The sequence below is a fragment of the Platichthys flesus genome, chromosome 12 (assembly GCF_949316205.1).
Source record: "Platichthys flesus chromosome 12, fPlaFle2.1, whole genome shotgun sequence".
Taxonomy (NCBI): Eukaryota; Metazoa; Chordata; class Actinopteri; order Pleuronectiformes; family Pleuronectidae; genus Platichthys; species Platichthys flesus.
The window spans coordinates 11,648,190-11,669,120 of record NC_084956.1 but is presented as its reverse complement, the minus strand read 5'-3'; the positions used below and the strand labels follow the sequence as shown (position 1 = coordinate 11,669,120).

At 41.9% G+C, this 20,931-nt stretch overlaps 2 protein-coding genes across 4 annotated transcripts in view; one reads left to right on the top strand and one right to left on the bottom strand.

The window, feature by feature from the left end:
* wdfy4 (WDFY family member 4) overlaps nt 1–13,340 on the bottom strand; it is a 35,650-nt gene extending 22,310 nt beyond the window's left edge. The window contains exons 1-25 of one of the 3 annotated variants that reach the window (XM_062400442.1): nt 13,136–13,340; nt 11,626–11,883; nt 10,517–10,628; nt 9,644–9,768; nt 9,283–9,411; nt 8,939–9,128; nt 8,016–8,205; nt 7,637–7,797; nt 6,294–6,526; nt 6,042–6,181; nt 5,737–5,867; nt 5,455–5,556; nt 5,155–5,345; nt 3,439–4,169; nt 3,170–3,263; nt 2,868–3,082; nt 2,653–2,735; nt 2,349–2,565; nt 2,134–2,210; nt 1,828–2,046; nt 1,447–1,625; nt 1,121–1,352; nt 555–700; nt 371–482; nt 94–284 (exon numbers count right to left, since the gene is read on the bottom strand). In XM_062400442.1, coding sequence (XP_062256426.1) covers nt 94–284; nt 371–482; nt 555–700; nt 1,121–1,352; nt 1,447–1,625; nt 1,828–2,046; nt 2,134–2,210; nt 2,349–2,565; nt 2,653–2,735; nt 2,868–3,082; nt 3,170–3,263; nt 3,439–4,169; nt 5,155–5,345; nt 5,455–5,556; nt 5,737–5,867; nt 6,042–6,181; nt 6,294–6,526; nt 7,637–7,797; nt 8,016–8,205; nt 8,939–9,128; nt 9,283–9,411; nt 9,644–9,768; nt 10,517–10,628; nt 11,626–11,883; nt 13,136–13,156 — 4,479 coding nt within the window. In that variant the 5' untranslated portion in view covers nt 13,157–13,340. The remainder of the gene's footprint in view (nt 1–93; nt 285–370; nt 483–554; nt 701–1,120; nt 1,353–1,446; nt 1,626–1,827; nt 2,047–2,133; nt 2,211–2,348; nt 2,566–2,652; nt 2,736–2,867; nt 3,083–3,169; nt 3,264–3,438; nt 4,170–5,154; nt 5,346–5,454; nt 5,557–5,736; nt 5,868–6,041; nt 6,182–6,293; nt 6,527–7,636; nt 7,798–8,015; nt 8,206–8,938; nt 9,129–9,282; nt 9,412–9,643; nt 9,769–10,516; nt 10,629–11,625; nt 11,884–13,135) is intronic. The other 2 variants (XM_062400439.1, XM_062400441.1) reach the window with 2 other exon arrangements.
* A 2,212-nt stretch (nt 13,341–15,552) lies between these two features.
* si:ch211-223a10.1 (uncharacterized) lies at nt 15,553–20,721 on the top strand (the record flags this gene model as incomplete). Its single annotated transcript, XM_062400423.1, has 10 exons — nt 15,553–15,754; nt 16,390–16,525; nt 16,638–16,748; nt 16,836–16,968; nt 17,879–18,057; nt 18,240–18,313; nt 18,462–18,624; nt 18,723–18,805; nt 19,011–19,201; nt 19,729–20,721. Coding segments are annotated over 10 exons (1,761 nt in total), but the record flags the coding sequence as incomplete, so codon positions are not given.
* Between the last annotated feature and the right edge of the window lie 210 nt (nt 20,722–20,931).

Here is a 20,931-nt window from a genome sequence, read left to right as displayed (position 1 = left end):
TACAATGAGAAATAATTACAGGTAAAGAGCAGAGTTTGAAAAGGTGTTGACATGTGAAAGCACTCCAGTGACTTAAAGCATGAATCAACCGACCTTGTATCCGTTGATGCGTTTCATTTCCTCTTTCATGGCAGAGTTGGTTTCCAGCACAGAAAGAAGAACTTTAACAGCTGCATACAAAGAGCTGTCATCTGGAGCCATTGCAACAAGAGTAAGAACAACTGAAGGCCCCCCAACGTACAGGAAACCATTAGATGCACTCCTGGGAGTGAATGTACGTACACCTAGAAAGAAGAAGCCAGGAGCTCAGAAAATGTGCCTCTAAGAATCAACTCATGCTGAAATAAGTTTTTTTTGTTATTATTATTACCAAAATGTCCAACCAGTGCTGCACCTATGGTGCGAGCTGTACCACTCAGGTGCTGGCAGATGTTTCGTGCAAGGAACACAGGCGTGGAGTTATCACGAGAAGTTATACCCATCTGTAATTTGATACATTGATTGATTACTGTATGTGAAAAAAACATGCACCTCGGTTTTAAGTATCAACTTACCTCTTTAGCGATCAGTCTGCAGTCCACCTCATTGTAATCCTCTCTTATCTGTACAACAGTCGTTAATGACGAAATTGCTGGGTTGATACCAAATGAAATCCTTTCCTCAGGAACCAGCCTGAGAGGGAGACACTCTGGATGATCACCTGGAAACAAATAGAGAGGTAAGAAAACACAACACTTAACAGTAAAGTAGAACTTACACAAGATACAACAATGAGGCTAAAGATGATCAATGTAAATAAATAAAATAAAATAAAGTTTCACGTCATTATATTTGACGGTCTCAGTTTGTGTACTGTGCTTCCATACTGAAGCTCATTGTCTGTTCTGCAGAGTGACTAGTGTGAGCATGCAAGGAGCACCATGACAACATCATTTCCTGCAGGACACAGCATGGGGGAAGCCACAGTAAATAATACAAAGATTATCCATAAAGAATCTAAAGAAAATGGTTATCTTTTAACAAAACCAGATCTTACAGATTCTCTAAACCTCAAATGCCCTTATCCAGGATGACTTATTGAAATTAAGAGAAATACTCTGTACAAGATCTCCTAACCCACCTGTGTTGCGCAGAGCAAGGAAGTTGCCTAAATAGGCAGTTCCTTGCGTGAATATGACAGCCACTGCCTCGGGACTCAAAACCTCTTCAAAAAGGTAAGAAGGGCCCACTCGCCACACAAGAGCAGCATGTTCCTTCCAGAGAGCTGGTGTTCCTATCAGTCCGTACACGTCAATCACAGCTGTCGGATCCATTGAGACATATTGACCCGGGAAAGGCTGAATATACTTCATCTGACAGAGAATGCACAGGCATTACTTTTTCTGATCATGATAGTTGCTATGATTCATGAATATGTAACTACCACATTACATTGGCTCCTCATACCTTTCCTGTCCCCAACGCCTTGCCGTTGAAGTAGGCTGTGGTCATACAGCTCTTCTTCACATCTTTGGCCATGACCACAGCCAGATGGTGCCACTGACCTGGGACCAGCATGCTAGAGCAACGCAGCCTCAGTGATGCAGGCAGAGAAGTGGGAGTGCAAAAGTCTGGCTCCATCATATCTAACATAACAGACATGAAGGAAGTAAATCAAACATAATTTGGCCGTATAATCTACGCATTTAACCATTGTATTATAAGAAATAGATAAATAAGTATATTTGCTCTATATAATAGAACAAAAGAAAAACAAAAGTAGCTGATCTTTTAATTTCTTGATAATCAATAAATGTTATGCTATAGTCCCAATAGGCCAATACTAACCCAGGTATGTAAATGTATCCTCCTCTGTGGAAATGACCAAACAGCCGTCATAGGCTGAGAAAGAGATTGACAGGCAGATGTAGTGTTGTTCGGTCCGGGACATGTGGCGAACCACTGACAGCAGACGGATTGGGTGTGAATCACAGGCTGAACTGAACCTGTTGATCTGGAACCAGCAGGAAAATGAGAGACCAGCTGTGGGCGGAAAACCCCTGCAGTCTAAAACATGAAAGGGAGATGATGCGATATTTTATTCAGATTTATTTACAAATATGAAAGTATCACTCATTTAGAATAATCACTTACCTCCTCCAATTCCACCTGTTGAAATTGAATCAGCAGTCACTCCTTTGACTGTGGCCAGAGAGGGCAGGAAGAGACAGCTGCAAAGCATACAATCACATACCAGCAAATTAGTGAATTATTGACATTCTTATATATACTAAGCATTACTCTTGATAAGCATTACTTATTGGTGCTAATTGCAGGGAAAAACAAGGGCCCAGTAAAACAAGACTCACCCATATCCACTCTCACTCATGTCGAACTCCACAAAGGCAGGTGAGGAGGATACCCTGTGTGGTCTGAAGGTGCGCGGTGATGTCATGGATACCAGACTAATGATCTGATGGACGGGGATGGCAGAACCAACTGGAGATTCACTTTGAGCTTCAGACTTCAACAAGCTGAAGGCTCGCTTCAGAGTTCTTACTGTGGATCCTGCTGCAGCGTCTGTCTCTGTTTGAAAGACCACAATTAATTTGAATTCAATAAAATGTTACAAAAAACATAACTGTAGTAACTGTCACAAAACAATTCTTTTACCATTCGATGCAGGAGCTGGCTGTGAATTCGTTGCTGTTTTGTCTGCCAAGCACATAAGAGGGTCTCCTAAACACAGGAACTTTCTGAGGAGGAATAAAGAGCACGTCAGATCTTGCCTGAGTAAATATTGAGAAGGGATTGCATTGCAATAAAGAAAATGCATTGCAATAAAGAAAATGCATGGACTTGAAAATCAGAGACAGTTTATGTCCGACCTGAAGTCTGAATGTGTGATGGACTGGGAGGAGAGCTTTTCCAAGATACGTGTAATAGGTAGATATAACGGGTGGTTTGGAATCAGCAACATGCTCTGACAGTGGGCCAGGAGTGTGGACACCAGCCCTCCCTCGCACATTATCTGCCGGTTCCGCTCAGGTTTGACCATGGCCTGGACATGATGAGCTAATGAAAACTGGATCTCTATAGAGAGCTGGGAAAGAGGTAAAGAAAAATGTCTCAATGTGTTGGCAATATTACATAACATAAACACTGTAACATGTTCAGTCTAGAAATGTACCTGTGGGTCCTGGGGAGAAAACACTGCAGGAAGCAGAGTCATCATAACTCTGATTGCTCCTGGATGCAGAATAACATGATCACGCGTGAACCTACTGTTGGACAAGCAAAAACAAAAAAGAAAGAAAAAGTATAGGTTGATATTTAGGAAATAACTTAGACTTTCCTTATAGACCCAACTCATAACCAAAAAATAGATTTGAGAGTCGAGAAAATGTATTAAATGTCAAATGTACATTCCATCCCCTCTAAATGGTTACACATATCCACCTGCAGGGAGACTCTGTGCAGACTGAAGAAATACTTGTTGCTGTGCTCCTGGATCCTCTCTGTGTGTCCACCACTGACTGTGGGCCTGACCCTACGACGGTAGGGGGGGACCCTGAACACACACCTTCATATCCTGCTGGTCCATCTAGTTTCTCTGTATCTAAAGCAGACCCACTCTCAGGATGTAGCCCCAAGTTTAACTCCTGAGAAGAGTAGGCCCCTGCGGCAAACTGGTCAAGAAACGAAAGCAGCTTTATACATGTCCGAAGAGTAACAGGCAGATTGTGCTGCAGTGTGGTGGATTGAGAGGAGGGGGCTTCAGCAGCCTCCGCTAAATCAATGAACTGGTGGAAACTCTTCCCAAGAGGCTGGCCATCCCGTGCTGTCTCAGGACAGGAGCCCTGCTCTGCATCCCACGTCTCTTTCCTGGGTTTTTCAATGTTGAAGCAACCGAGCTGGAGCAGAGCATCTGCCAGCCTCTCATAAAAGCCGCCAGTCTCAAAATGGTGTGCATTCACTGTGTGAAGATGCACGGCCAAGGCGATGATGTGAACAGCGAGGAGGAGGAGGTCCAGCAGCTTTTGATGCCCCAAGGACTTCCACACTTCTCCTTGTGGAGGGTCAGCCAGAGCTCCCTCCATGTCCATCACCAGAGACAGCAGTCCGGTGAAGCCTCCTGCTCTCCTGAAGGCGTCCCAGCTGTTGGGGCTTTCCAGGACCTTCAGCACAGACTGAAATACATAAGAGTGCAGTCAGATCAACAGTGATGTGTAATCACCAAATATGCTTAAACCTAACCATACATGCGACAATTAAGATTGTTTTTTTCTATAGTTTAAAGTGAATGTACAGTATTACGATTTTTGATATGTTGATACTTTGCTTTGCTTCCAGCTTTTAAAAGCACCTCTCTAGTCAATTAAAACAATGTCATGAAAAATAGATGAAACACACAGATATATCATAAATCATTTTTGGTAACTAGTTTTTGGAGGTGAGCAAAATAACATTAGGTTTATTCAATTTAAAGAGCTAATCCATCAGGTGGGTAATGTGTGAGGCAGAACGCAGAGGGAAATGTGATTAACTGAAACTGGAGTAATCACAATGGCTCTCAACACTTGCCAACCCAGGTCGTACCCAATCTGATTGCCACTTGCCTTAACTATGTTAGCACAAAGAACACAGACACAGACACACACACAAACACACACACGCACGCACACACACACACACACACACACACTCAGACAAACACACCTGCTTCTGCATTCATGCACATTGCACAAACAAGCCCTCTCAAGCACTCACCCACATTGAATACACACAATATCTGCAAGTAAGTGCTCATCTTGCTGCCATCTATAAAAACGGACACATACAGTAGGTGTGTAACTTAGTTAAGCTTAATCAGATCTCTGTCCCATTCACTGATCCGATAGAGGTGGTAATCTTCATAGTGCCACAGCACAAAGCTGCTGGCCTAATCAAATTGGCCTGGAGTTAACAGCTAAACCTGTTTTAGCAAATCAATCTGCATTTGTCTGTAATGTAATCAGGGTCCCACATGCTAAGAAAATAAATTCACTAGCTTATTATGTTTTTAGTGCATTACAATTGGTTATGGTTTGATGTAGGGTGGAGACTTCATTCTGAGTTCAGCTGAGATCACTTGTGTTTCTGGATGTCTGTATGCCGCTGTCTGTGACTTTGTACCTGCAATAGGTCCCACTTCAACCTGAGTTCCTGCTGCGTTGAGGAGCAGATGGCTCCTATGGCTGTACTCATGAACTCCTCTGGGTTTATCTCAGCTAGCTGCTCCAAAATGCTCAGAGTGGGAGCTCGATACTGATCCTCATCCAAGAAGATCTTTATGTAGGGAACCATACCAAGGTCTCGAACTGAAACTGGAACAAAGATGCAGGACTTAAGGATACAACAGTGGTTCCTTCTTCTTCTGAAGCTAAAGAGAGGTGGCAGGATAAGGACAATGGAGATGAAATAAAGTGCATGTACCTGTATTTTTAATTGAACGCAAAGTAAGCGCAGACACAACTTGAAGCATACAGGTAGTGAGCAATCTTTCACGTCCTTCCACAGATGGCACTTTCTGGGGATCTAAAGAGCACAAGAACATCAGAAGAAGTTTTCCAAAAACATTTGCCGAAAGGATTTTATTTGAAAAACTTCAAACCAAAAGTACTCATCATCCTACGTTCGATTGAATGATAAGTTGTTTGCAAACATTCACTCTCTGTTTATTAGTAGCTGAAAAATCGTGATAATGTTGATTTATACTTATTTTAGAGGGGGAGACAATTCCAGCCTTCCTGAGGATCTTAGCTCTCCTACGAAGTTCCCCAAGCAGAAGCTCCAGAAGACCCCAGTCACTCAACACTTCAGCGAGCATACCACTGTGCAATGTCATTCTACAGAGCGCAGGAGATAGATCTTAATCAACATATATCAAAGGACAAAATGGTATTAATGAAACCGCTTTCAAGTAAATACCACATGTGCTTTTTGTAAATTCGTTTCAGCACCATAGGGAGAAAGTTTTGTTTTTGGAGTAGAAGCAAGAGTATCCTCAAAGCATGGCTCACCTATGAAAACATTTAAGAGCAACCACTCCAAACTCTGTTCCCTCCGCCCCTCCAGCCAGAATCCCAGCCCAAATCTGCTTCAGCACACCCAGCAGTGCACGCAAGGTCTCATGGGGGATGTAGTTCAACTTAAATACCACCTGTCGAAAAGGAAAAAAGAAGGGAACCAAGCATTTAATCAGACCTCATTCCCATGATGTATCAAAGAAACAACAAACGCTGGAGCTTTACTGTCAACAGTAGAAATCATACCATCTCCAGCAGTGAAAAGTAAAGTTTTTGGGCAGGTGCTGGTTTACGCCACACACAGGCAGCCAACTGAGCCATTGACTGGACGGTCCACTCCAAGAGGAAGAAATTGGCCGTATCCCTCTCCCAAATTGTCTGCAGGGTTCGAAGGAGCTGGCAGCACAGCAGAGAATCATGGGAGCGCAGCAAGGAGGCCTGCAGCAGGTGGAAGGCCTGCAGGTTCTTTACTGTTAAACCTAGAGACAGAGGCTTCTGTTATTTAAAACTGGAGGATGTATTCTTGTTCTGGTCCGCCACATTAAGCAAAACAATACCAGCTTGAGGTCAATTAACCCATAAGATGTTTTCAATGTAAAGATGATTTTATCTGAATTTGCTCTGGCAAGGTCAGTCGGTCAATTTCAAGGAAAGGGGAAACCTAATAAATTACAAACAACCTTTAACACACAGCACATGCTGAATCCCATAAGCCAATTGAGTTCCACATACATAGATAGATTGAACAAACAACATAACATGCATGAAAGGACAGAAGAAGTAGCGTAATCTGCCTTGATAGAGTTTGTTTGCTGTATTGTCAAAACATTAAGTGAAGGTCTTAGATTTGAAAACCAAAACTCACTTGTGTTTGTAGTAAATATGAATATATACTTGGTTAGGAAAAGGATTCATTTTCAACCTAATCAAAATTGCATCACTTTCAAATAAGATCAGTTCAAAACAATCCCTGGACCCTCGTCTGGAATAACATCTACTCCTCAGTGTGATAGATGCATCCTGAGTATGAATGTGTGTCTGTATGTTTGTTTGGATTGGTATGCATGTGTTTATTATGGACACTCTATTTATGAGTGTTGGATGGAGGTGTGTGTGCACCTATGATAGATGGCTGGTTGATGTAGGCCAGTGGTGAATGGATGTGGGGCATCCTAACAGAGTTAGAGGGGAAGCCTCCACTTCATCATCCCAGACATAATCACCTCAGCTTCCTGTTAACGTGAGGGGTGTTGTGCACTGCAGTGGGGTAGCGATGCGGGAGTGAGGAGTCGGGTGTGTGGGAAATCAAGGAGAGGGAAAAGGGGGTGGTGCACTTTTCAGTGGTTTATATGAGGGCTAAAGTGCAAAGGAGGGATGAACTGTGTGGTCATTTGGGGGGCACATCCCCCTCCCTATGCCCCCATCTTTGCTGAGCCATGCAAAGATAATAATTAGATGGTTTGGAGTGTGCATTTGGAGGGGATGGTTGAGAGTTTATCCTCATGGTACAATAAACCGTTAGAGATAATTAGGGGGTAATAGCCAGAGAATAACAATGCAGAACTTGTTCTGTTTAAAACTTGACCTACCTTTGGTAAGTGGTGGATCAAACTTGAAGCCCGGAGGCTGGGGGTTGGTGACACAAAGAACCACTTTGAGCTCAGTTTTTCCGAGCAGGCTGAAAGATGCAATGAGAGCCAGCAACTCCTTCACAGGCTGGAAATGATCCTCGGGCACACCTTCCTCACATCTTATGATGGTGTCATGAAAAAACACAATAAGGTAAGTGATGTCTTTTACTGACTACGAGTAAAAACAATTAATTTCTCAGCGGGTGTATTTTCATTAACCTTTAAAAAGACCATGTAGAGTCTTTTCACATCTTTAAACAAGTTTATCCCTTTTACATCTAATCCTAAACTCACATTGTGTTTTCATTATGTTTCTGTTCATGCCTGTTTGTCTTACCGTGTGAGAATGTTCTCAAGGGCCTGGTAGCCACTGTTAGAGTCAAACTCATTGAAGAGGGCAGAGTTGATGACATAAGTGTCTTTAATGAAGCTGAACACCGCCACAGCCACTTCAGCGAGCAGCGGTCCAGAGACATCAGCACTGATGTGCAACAGGTTCTGGATGCAGATACGCACACAGTTCTTGCCTAATTTGGAGAAGGCAGAGTTCTTGGTAAGTGAAAATTGTATTGCTTTGAGATGTACAGCACATCAGAACAGAGTCAACACATTCAAAGTTTCCAATTCGAGCAATGGATCACCGCAAATAAGTAATGCCTGTCTTTTGAAAAACCTGATAGGGAAAAATGAGAGTATGTATATTCATTCAATATGACTAATGTAGGAAAGAGCTACAGTCATGAAAATAAAATATCACGCTGGAAAATGCTGATACATTTTTTATGTCCAAAATAAATCAAAGTAACAGAACATCTGAGTGAATCATTTGAGTGAATCATCTGTACTCACGGATGCATCATGTGAAACATACTTGCAGTGCATCTATTGCTGGGGTGTGTGATCATGCGTCTCTGTATAATCAACCACTGAAATAAAAATAGCTCCCTGACAAAAATAACTGTAAATGTAATTATCCACCTTCTATGAAAAATGTTTTGTATGTGTTCAGTTCCATTAGTGTCACAGAGTCTATTATAGCCCGGGTTCTCTGACTTTTTCTGCCATGCCGGCCTTCAGAAGCTCAATTATTAACAAAGATAAGGGAAACAACTAAATGATTCAAGTTAAATATAGAAAACCTCTGTTTGTTTGTTCTCTCTAAATTAATCAATCAACTTAGTTTCTGGACTGCACCCCCATTTGAGAACAACAGTATTACAAGAAGCAGAAATGATACCTTATAGGTTTCACTCACTTTACCTTGCAAGCTTGGGACAGTGTTGCTTGTTGCGACAGCAGAGACTGCCTTAAGGAGGCGGGAGGCTTGGTGCCTCCAGGGGGCGCTGGTCTGATCCCATAGTGATGTGAGGCCAATGATAAGACAGTGCAGTTCTTGAGTTTCCACCAGTGCCTCCACATTGACTGGCTGTCTACAGAGCTGGAGGAGAACCTGGAAAAGAGCAGGGGGAAGAAGTGGATAGTGAAACCAAAATCCAATGTAGAAGAATTGAGGCAGTAGGGAGAGAATAGATAAGGAGAACATGCGTGATGTTGATGAAAAGAGTACAATGAAAATGTAAAATGAGGATTTTGCCTCAAATAACCTGTGTTAGTGGCTCCTGAAATTTCTCTTCTATGTCTGTGTTCTCCTTTTTAGCTGGAAGGCACACCAGCAGGTACAGACATTTCACCAAAGCAACAGGGAGCCCTGGATTTATACAGGACAATATATCCTAAAAAAAAACACACACACACAGACACACACAGTTTACATTGAAGCATTATAATTGTAAGTGAAATAAATTCAGGAGATCAAGTCTTTATCTTGAAAGGATACTTAGCCTATAATACAAATAATAAGCCATGTTGTCCGAGTTTGGAGACTTCTGATTCAAAGGTTCAACAGTTATCCACTGAAAATGTAGAGACCTAACATTGAAACCTGACTTGTTACTTATAACTCACTGAGCCATCAGCTGTCAGCAGCAGAAGGGACTTTAAAAGGAGCCAGCCCAGACTTTCTCCTATTTCACACTTTATGTCCTCGTCCGGCCTCTTGAAGAACTGCACCACCTCTTCACGAGCCCCCTCTGAAAGCACAAAACACTCATTATTCACTGAGCCATGACTCCAGAAGACTGAGGGTCATAAACAAAAACAATAAGACAGCAAGACCGCGACATACTATGGCTGCTTCTCTTTATCGTCTACTGTCACAGAAACCATTAATATCTAAAGACATATTTAAGTCAAGTAAACTAGTATTCAAACAGAAAGCATAATATGTATCTGAAATAATGAGGGTGGCTTAGTGTTCTTATTCATGTTTCAATTCTTTTTCCAGATATGAACATTTGCATTTCGTTGCTATTTTGGCTGGTAAAGGCTACAAGACAGTTCCTGTACAGTAAATTATTTGAAATATTAGCGTAGTGTGTGCCTTAAAAAAGATCAGCAGTCGCAAGTCAAGATAAGGAGTATAAAATAGCAACTAGATAACACTTTATAGAACTTGGACCAATACCTGTAATAGTTCTCCCTAAAAACAAAGCAAGTTTCTGCTTGAAAGCTCCAGATGAACTACCCTATTAACTATATAGAAAGACAACTGCACTAAAAACAAGCTACATAATGAGACAGGAAAGCTACAAGAAATTAACCAGGTGTTTCCATTTTCTGTGTAAGGATTCTGTGTGCTCTCCGTTTTCCCGCAAAAGACATGAATGACATGAAGAAAATACAGTGGAAAAGCACCACAGCACACAGAGGGGGAATAGAAAGTCCCTCTGCATATATGGAAATAACCGTGCTGAATTTGCTTTCGTGAGCAGTTGGTACCTGCAGGCCTATCTCTGAGTCTGCTGTGGATGTTGAGGATGACCGTGTCAGTAGTGAGAGCCGCAAGTCCCTTGACGTCCAGTCCTTCAAGTCTGCCACCATCCTCATAGACCTGGGATCAGAGGGGCGAGAGTCCATCAAGCGAAAGAAAAAAAAGTATTTTCTGAAAGGTTTATATAAACACAGATGTTGATAACTATGTTGAAAATCATTTTTACATTACATAAAACGTAATTGTTGCCCTTCCATGTATTAGGATATCTCTTCTGTACCTGATGTTTCAGTAGTTTACCCTCCAGGTACTTCATCTGTGCATTATGATATTCAGTGTACCAATGTAACCATATTATGGTTTTGAACTCAAGTGCCGTTGCTAATGCACTCCACTATAAATAATAGAAAGCAGTGAATACTATATGCTCTATTCAGTTCTATAAGAGGATATCGCATTTCACCGAGTTTGCTATTCTTAAGTGAGGCCCTATGTACTGGTCAAATCTCTGGTCATGAGGCTTATCCGTATAGACACACACAGAACAGCACACAAACCAAGAGTGATTACGTCTGCAGCTGTAAGCCTGATCAATGGTGTTACACACATACTCACAGATCAGTGATGGAATTTACACAGTATGTGTGCAAGGGGAGGTATCTTCATAGCTGTGAGGCAGTTCAGGCACTGAGAATAAAAGTGAGGCCTGGGGCTATGGAGCTGGAGCCCCTTGGTATTTCATGTGATGGTCCATAAACTGTATAGATTTACTGAAAAAACCGCATTCCCAATTAATTCAGGGGACACAGCAGTGATGGGATCAGCTGAGAACCAAACATCTGACTGCAACTCATGGCTAATTTAATTGTTCATTCAAATAGATTTTCCAAAATCACAGTGCCCTTGAGGCATCCATTTAACGGTTTCATGGTTGAGTCTTAATTAGAACTGTGGTTTCACTTCAAATTGAGATAATCCATAAATGTTTTGCTAGTTTATAGTCTCCATTTATTTGTTTCAAGACGTTTGAAATAGAAAACTCATTCAGAATAGAAACTAAATAGCTGCCTTTGTGTGGATGTACAATGAGTTAAGACCTTGTTCCAGTGGTCCGTACCTTTATGTAGAGAGGAAGGACTCTGAGTAGCAGCTCCTCTCTTTGCTCTAAAGGAACATGGTCAGTTCTGTGGTCTGGGTTGGAGTATGTGTAAACTGCAAGTTCCTGTATTTGTTCTCTGAGCTCTTGTGGGAGTTGAAGGTTCCTACAGGAGCCATCTTTTTTCTGCTCCTTCAACTCCACAGAGACAGATAACTCCCCTGAAGCACTCAGCTCGCCGGTTTCCTTGTTGATTCTCTCCCCTTTGGCAGTCTGGTCCTGGAGTAGAAAAAAGAGAGCTGAAAATGTAATTGTTTTTGAAATCCTGAGTTTATATAATACAACCTCTATCTTTTAATCATGTTTCTGTCTCACTTCCTCAGATACATTAGTCTCAAACCGAACCCTCTGCATTCCTCCTTTACCCACTGAGCACACCAAAACAGGTCACTGGAAGTCATGTGCAGCTCTCATTAGCCTCTGTGAGGTCCGTCAGTGTAATTGAAGGCCAATTTTCAGTACTTGGAAGGACATGAAGCCAGTGAGTTTCATTTTTAAAAGTTAAAACCCCAAATGTATTTTCAAGCTTCAAATCCTCCACTGCATGGAATAAATTTACCACATGTAGTTATACCATTTCTTATTGTCCAGTGCAGTATTAAGTTCATCCATCCATTATCTATACCAATTATTCTCAGAGATTTCCAGTTCCTCGCTGACATGTCGCCATGGACAGGTCGCCAGTGTATGGCATAGGCCAACATATAGAGACAATCAACCATTCACATCTACGGAGAATTTAGAGTGTCCCAATACACATACACGTCAGAAAAAAAACATACCAGCGCTGACACAGGGGAGAACATGCATACGCCACACAAAAAACTGTTGCCATAAATTGTCGCCCTATTAAGACACCAACACTAACTGGGAAACAGTCCTTATACTTAAAATCAACATCTCACTTCCAAGAAGAGGAAATCCAAACAATAAAAACGTATTTTGAAGAGCAAATTTGTAAAAGACGGCAAAATAGGATATATTTTGCTTTTACTAAATCAAACAGATGTGAAACTGATAAAACCCTTTAATGTCCAGATCCGCTCAGTATTAATCCTAACATTTATAGACAAAGCATTGAACACGGTGACATAATTCCTCTGTGGTTTGAAGTAATTCATACAGAAGGCTGCTAATGCAAGTATTTGTCATTTCTCTGTAACTGTCAGACTAAAGCTTGTTTCCTCATTACAGTATAATTAGTTATTGTAGTAAAGTAACAGGAGGCAGAGTCAGTCTGTCCTGTGTGAAATGAGGGTGAGTGAGAGACTAGCAGCAAGAAGGCATGTAAGCATCACAAGCTATTCATTAGTTGTAAAGCAGCACATGTCTCTATTATGTCATATAGTGATATACAGCTAATTTTGTCAAAATGAAAGTATATATTATCACCAGTACAGTAGCACTTAAACACTAAATTTCCAAAAGTATATAGCTCATGTAGCTCACAGCTAAGTCTTCATATTCCTACCTGGACTTGTGTTAGAGCCATCTGGGAGTTTCCTCTCTCAGTTTCGTCAAGTTGTCATCCGTGTTGTAGGTTTCAACTGTCTCCACCATATCAGGAGGAAAGAGACAAGCAGAGACCTGCTAAGACATGACCAGCGTCAACAATGCGGACACTTCTGTAAAAACTAAACCGCCTCTTACTAATCTGCTACCAGCAGACTGAACTTTGAACAAGCAGAGCAACTCACATCAGCTGGCTCGGGTCATGTGCTTCCTCACTTCCTTAGAGAAGCAGAAGTGAAAAGCTGTTGTTAATCTGGTTGGATGGGGCCCTCCCACTGCCGCTCAAAGAATAAATCATAATGATATAAATCTCTGGGACTGGATCCAATGATTAAAAGAAACCAGAATAAAATAATTAATAAAAAGTTAATTAAATAATATAAGTTCATGTAAATCATTTGGATTTATTGTATAAGTAGGGTCTGATTCATAGCTTGTTTTTCTTTCCTCACATCAGTTTCACGTGCTGGGCCTTCGATCATAAGGAATGTGTTGCTGTCGTTTGAATGAGTGCAGCAGCTGCATGGAGAATAGGAATCCACTGTTCAGAATGGTGACAGAAAATCACAGCAGTGCCAACATTACTTAGCTAAATAGCACCATCTTGTGGGGATGGATTGCACAGGAATAGATGTTTAGTGTGAAGTTTCCTGGGATCGAGAATGTGTTTCCTCTTAAACCAAAACCTGAACTGATCCTTATCCAAACTGGAACCACTGTGAAGGAGACATAATTTGATAACCGTGACCTGTTGAGTCAAAAACAGAGCATCTGCCAACATGTGATGGCAGTATCTTAAAGCTGTATTACTAGGCAAACACTTACTTTTATGCCTGTGGTAATAATAACGGTTCGTCTTTGTAACATTTGACTGTTTCCTGTAACCAAACAAATCACATTTCTGATAATACTTTTATTATGTATAATGGCTCTTTTTATATTTGCACGCTAGACTGTAATTAACATGATTTACAGATGGGTTATATATTGAAAAATAAAGCAATTATATTTATGACTGCAATATTTTACCTTATGCACTGCATTGTAATCTATCCAGTCCTTTTCACAAGATTAATATATATTTAAGTTTTACTAATAAAGTCAAGATTTCCCCTGAATGGCAACTTTTTGGTCCAACCTGTGATGGCTATTGAGCTACTAAGGGCAAAAAATACTGCTTATAGAAAAGATAGGCTTTTTTATCTACTGGGAGTGTTATCGCATTAAAACAGCAGGTTTAACCATCAATGATGCAGCCATTGTTAATATTAGTCGTTGTTTGTAATCTGTGTTTTTTTCTGTTTCTCAGGCTCATTTGGAAACTGAATGATACAATCATTGTTCAATGTGAAGGAGGGATGGGCAATATGGAGCAAAATGTCAGATAAAGTTAATTTCAGAGGATATTTTATAATAATCGCAATGATTATCAATTTGTTATTCCTGAAGATTTAAGTTAAACAGACTGATTTTTGCTCGTGAGTGAAGGTTCGAAACTCCTCTTTATGGGTAGATAATGATAAACAGCAAGACATTTGTACAAATCTGAGGTAAGACATTACAATTATATGTATATTATACCTCCTCACTATGCTTGTACAATGCATAAGAAATATCTTGATATGTTTATATTGAACCTTGATGGGGTATTTATTGATATAATTGTATTGCCCAGTCCTAATATGAAGCCAGAAGAAATAAAGTCAAAAGATTACACAGACTTTGATTACAAAGATATATATATATATTGTGTCTGTCACAAATGAATAGAGATACCTCAACCTGCTCGTTTCACCTGCTCTCTCACGACCACCATGGCTATCCCTCCATTCTCAAGCCATGCTACTGTTCCCAGTTGTTGCCTCCGGTCGGGGGACGTTCCTCCTCACCTGTGTGCTTTGACTTTGTTTACACTCACACTTACAGCAGGTGCTAGCATGTGTTAGCATGTGTGGCTAACACGCTTACTCATCACCTCTGCGTCAAACCTGCGGGCGAGGGTCCGGACGAGTACAATCACAAAACGTGACGCACTTTCCTTCAGATGCGAACAAGTCACTCATTCTAGACATTCATGAGTTTACACCGCTCGTATCTCTTTGATAAACAGTGAAATAATAATTGTTTGTTTGGTTGGTACGTCTCTTTTCAGTGTGACACCGCTAATTGACGTTTTTCAGGTTTTTTAAGGGATGTTTGTAAGGGACGTTTCTTTACGCGCCGACGTCACGGGTCACGCGTCCCCCTCTGGCCAATGGGCTTCCCAGGGCGTGGTCAGCCTCAATCAGTTTATCACAATGCAGGATCCCGTTACTTCGCTGCTCACTTTATATTAAGATGATGCCGTCGTCGTTGTTGTTCCTTGCGAGGAGCTGAGTGGTGTTCCCCCTTTCAGTCCGCTTCAGTCTGCAGCTCAGAGGATTCCGCAGCCGGTCGCCTTTCGTCCGAAGCGTCACGATGGACCCGATGCCCGTCAGCCCCTTCAGCGATGCAGACGTGTTCGACTGCATCCAGAAAGGGGATGTGGATCAGTGCGTGCTCTTCGTTCAAAATGATCGCTCAGTCCTCAGGCATAGAGGTAAAGCAGAATAAATCGGGATTAGGAAGTCGGGTGTTCGTCTTGTGCATGCTGCTCTCGTATCTATAGCATGAATGTGTGAAACTGCAGGCCAGCACTTCCCCCCCACCCCCTGTGCTGCTGTCAAAAAATGCATCGCCTGCAACTGTCACTGGTATTGATTTTAAAACCAGAAAAGCACTGATAAATGCAGTTCATTAAGAAAATAAACCCACATAACCTATGTCATAGGTTTGTAATACTCATATTTTAAAACCCGCACACTATAACCAATTAATTGTGCACATATTATAGCACTAGAGTCAAGTGCGATATTACGTTATTTCACAGGGAGCATTTCACCATGCTTCAGTGTCTCCTGAGGTTATCTTGTCCGATAGCTAAGAGGAAACCTGACCCTGCGGCAGCTCCTCCATGAGATGGTCACACAGATCCAGGAGGACAGATCCTGTGACAACATCGCACAAATAAGTCACACTGTTGCCAGAGCAGGGAACCCTAACCCCAACTCCAAAGGGTTTTAACCATCCACACGCAAACTCACTATGCATCTACGTCGGGCTGGTGTTGTTGGTCCCAGTGGCCCCAGATCAGCACCGCTGAACCTGACTGTGAATGTGGTGATCTTTGCCCAGGCTGGGGCGGTTTCACCCCGCTCCACTACGCCGCCCTCCATGGGAACCGCATCCTGGTCGACCTGTTCCTCAGCAACGGAGCTGACCCCAACATGACATGTGATGCTGGACAGACAGCCTTTCATTTTGCCTGCAGGTAAGAAGTAGGTCTATTGTGTTCCTGGATTCAAGGGGTGAGGCAGTCGTTTTGATCTTTACTCATGTTTTCATCCTGTCTAGTAACAGCTTGTGCTTTTCACACTTATCAGGCAAGGGAACATCTTTATCATACACCAAATGTTGCAGTATGGGGCTGATTTACGCCTCGTAGATGTACAGGGAAAGACGGCCCTGCATCACGCAGTCACTGGGGGCAGCATGTGAGTCTTGATGTGTTTCTTGTCTTTGTGTGCACACACAGTCACACATCCATATATAGTATGCACACTAACGGTTATCTCTCCCAGTATTTCAGTGCACTATTTGTGGGAGACGGGAATGTTTCGGTTCTCGGACACAGACATGTACCAGGTGACGCCCCTGCACCTGGCTGCATCCACAGGCAACACGGAGGTCGTCCGCTATTTGCTCAGAGACCAGGTATGATGTGGTTTTCACGCTCTAATGCACTCACACACTGTGGCTGAATTACAGTGTAAGACAAGGGGTATTATGGTGCAGTTCTTGAGTTTGAATCAAATGAAAACATGCAACTACACTAGAGTTAATATGCATAATGGATATGACTTTTCGTGACTTTTTTATTTGGTCCTTAATGTTAAGAATCTCCAATTGACCAATCGTGTAACTGTGTGCAGCCACTGTCACCAAATTCCATCTAACAATTTCTACACAACACTCAACACAGAATAGCTACAGTAAAAGCTGAAAAGCATAAGCAACTGGCTGGTGAAAAAAATAAAATAAAAGTGATCAAACTAAAGACGCAGATTTTTTTCTGACATTTGTAGCCTGAACCAGGACAAATGCTTTTGAGTGATGTTCTTCACTTTGATGAATAAAATAATTAACTTAATGATCCTCCGTTTTAATATGACTCATATCTGTCAACAGAGAAGATTCTCGGTACAGCTCACATGCAAACAGCAAAACCAATAAGCTCAGCGTACCAAGGAGCATTTCAATGATATACCTTATTAGAACGGAGCAAATAACAAGTCTGGGTTACTATAAGTCATGTTAAAGTTTCTCATTGTTCATAAACTTCTCAAGAGGGGAGCCTCTCTCCAAAGGCCAATCTTATCTGAACACCAGGGAAAGGATGGTAACTCCCAACACATAACGTATAACATTGTAAAATAGAAGGCACTGAGCATCTCAAGTCAACCCCATGTTAACAAATGTAATTGGGGCTCCAAAACTGCCTCAGAGATAATTATAGCTTAGAAATGGGACAAAAATGATATATTTTCTTTTAAAGCAGCGCCTGGTGCAGATGTGACTGATCTTTCAGCAGTCATGCACTTCATCCCTGTGTTTTGTGTGCCAGAGATGTTCTGTGGATGCGGCTGACCAGCAGGGGGCGACGGCGCTTCACGTTGCAGCAGAGAGGGGGGGAGTGGAGGTGTGCTGGATGCTGCTGCAGAGAACAGGCTGCAGGATGCTCCATCTGAGGAACCATTGCGGCCAGACACCACTGGATCTGTGCAAACAGGGGAGAACGTTCAGGTGAATCTGCTCTTCATAGAAATATCTGTTACAAGAAACGACATTGACTCGCAGGACGCTGCATGTGACTGTAACTCCCAGTACCTTGAAAGTATACAGTATGTTTGCATTTCCAGATTACCTGTTTCTCTTGGGATCCGGCTACTGATTAATACAAGGCTACACTGTTTCTTTTTCTCCAGGCATCAGCAACTCTCCAAACTACTGCGTATGCAGATGAATGAGCCACTACACCACAAGCCCACAGAGTCTATTGGTAAATATTACTCTGTTGCAACAAAAACAAGGAGGAGGATGATCACAACAATGGAGATGACAACAGTGGCACTCACACATTAAAAGTGGGTGTGTGTATCGTGAGTTTACCTGCTGGTACATTTGTATCATGTGTCTTTTCTCCACAGTTTTATATTACTGGACTCTGTTATTTCCATCTCTGAGTGGAGCTGTCATCCTGCTGATAGCACACATGTTGGGAGGCTATGGGGGTCTAATCTGCAGCTTGCTCTTCCCCTGGCTGGCCAGAAGCATCTTCACACAATTTCACCGCATGACCACTTACCAAAGGTTTGACAGACATTCTGAAATGAGTAATTACGAATAAATCAAAGTACTTTGGTGTTTGTGGGAACGCTTTGTTAAGACAACATCTCTCCTCATTCCAGGTTACCCAACCCGGTCTACCTAGGAACCCTCCTCGCTGGCTTAACCCATACTCTGCTCTGCTTCTTTGGAAGAATAACGCCCAATATCCATTTTTCCTATTACGCATACTTTTATGTAATTCTACTTTTTTGTGTGGTTTGCAGTGTACCTTAAGGATCTCAGTGTTGGTTGATATCTTGGTCGAGTCTCACAGGCCTGTGTTGTGTGTTGTGTTGTTTCCTATATGCATCATAATCTATGATTTGTGTCTATAAAAATGACAAGGCTTAATCCTTAACATGTTGAATGTGTGTGGCCAAACAGTGCTCTTTTCCAGATGTCCATTATGCACTTTGCCCTGGTCCTCTGCTTATTCTGTAAGGTTCTGACCCAGGACCCTGGGACACTGGACAGGGCCGATGCAGACCCTCGATTCTCCTGTATAGCTGACCTGGTGGAGAGCAACCAGAGCCCTCACATGTTCTGTCCGTACTGTGAGGTAAGACACTCCAACTAGTCCAGAGAGCACTGATATCTTTGAAAACACCCATATCTAAATATGGTATCTGATAATCTAGCCATCTTGTTATTTGTATGTCTGTCTAGATCTAAAAATGATAATGATGATGTTCTGGCTAACTCACTTATAAATGGCTGCTCAAATTTCAGATGACGAAGCAGCTAGTTAATGGATGTGATAAAACCAATCGAATATTTTTGGTGATTAAGACAAGTTAATTTACCTTTAGTGAAATGAATGGGTTAATACTGGATAATACTGATCCCCTGTAAACCAAACCAAACTGTAATTGAGATGTTTGACAGATTGGCGATCTGTGTCTATAGTTTAAAAATAGTTTCAAGTGGGGTAATCATGAAATTGGTGTTTATAGTATTATACAATTCACTAAATGGATCGACAGTCAAGTTAAAGATGCACATTTTCTAGCTCTATGAATAAATATTACAAACAATTTGGATTTGTCCTAACAACTTTGTTTCTGTCCATGTTTGTTTTCCTCGTAGCTGTTTCTACCCGACCACACCAAACACTGCAAGCTGTGTGAGGTGTGCATCAAAGACTATGACCACCACTGCCTTTTCCTGAACCGGTGCATCGGCCAAGGCAACCACCGCCTCTTCCTCTTCTTCATCCTCTCCATGGTGATGGCCCACTTGTTCTTTGTTGCCTCCGCGACCAGTTACCTGTACGACAAGGTGCCCCCAGGCTTCCACAGTCTGTCGCTGTGGCTCGCACTCTTAGGGGAGGAGTTCTGGGTGGTGGTCATGATAGTTATGAATTTACTGACGCTCTTCTGGGAGGCCTGGCTGCTGACGGAGCAGTTCGATGCCATCGCCACGGGCACGACCACCTACTTCCGACATTGCGAGAGCTCGGCTCGGCTGAGGTCACCCAGACAACGCTGGGTTATCGTGCTGTCGTTTCTGATTGAGGGTCGGAGGCGGGTGGGCAGTGGACAAATGAGAGAGGACAAAACTGCCATAGACATTTAAAACGGTGGTTTCGTCTCATCTGCAGCTTTTTCCTCATCCCTCACTATTAAATATACATTGTCAGAGTAGAGTCTTCGGTGTACTCTTGACTTTGCAATAACATCAGTTACTCTCTAATGCCATATAACACGTTGTACTTTAATGTAAAATGTAGTCATATTGTTTTATTCTATTTTAAATTATCATATACCTGTATGTGAGTAGAGTGGTTAGCAGGATAACTACCACTAGTTTTGTCAAATAGTTTTTAGGGACCTCACTGATTTGTTATTTATCTTGTTGCTTAGCGTTGCTCTGTGTGAAGTACTGGATATTTCCAAAAACTGTGTTTTAGCAGGAAACGCCTCTGATAACATGAATGCTCACATTCCCAACTGTGATTTTTTCTATTCCATGCCACTCATTTTTTAACAGTGTGTTTGTTTTTGTTTTTCAATAAGAAATGTAAATAAAAACTGTGAAGCATAAGATATACAACTTGACCGCCCACATACACTATCATTACTGAACCGACTCATTGCAAATGTTGTTACTGCTCCATGCATCTCTGTCAGACTTTTTCTTTTTGATAGATACTTTAATTACCTTACATTTCATTTAGCTGATACTTTTATCCAAAGCGACCTACAATAAGTGCTTTCAACCATGAGGCTACAAACCCAGAACAACAACAATCAAATTATCATTTATGAACTCCTTACATTTATTTTAGAC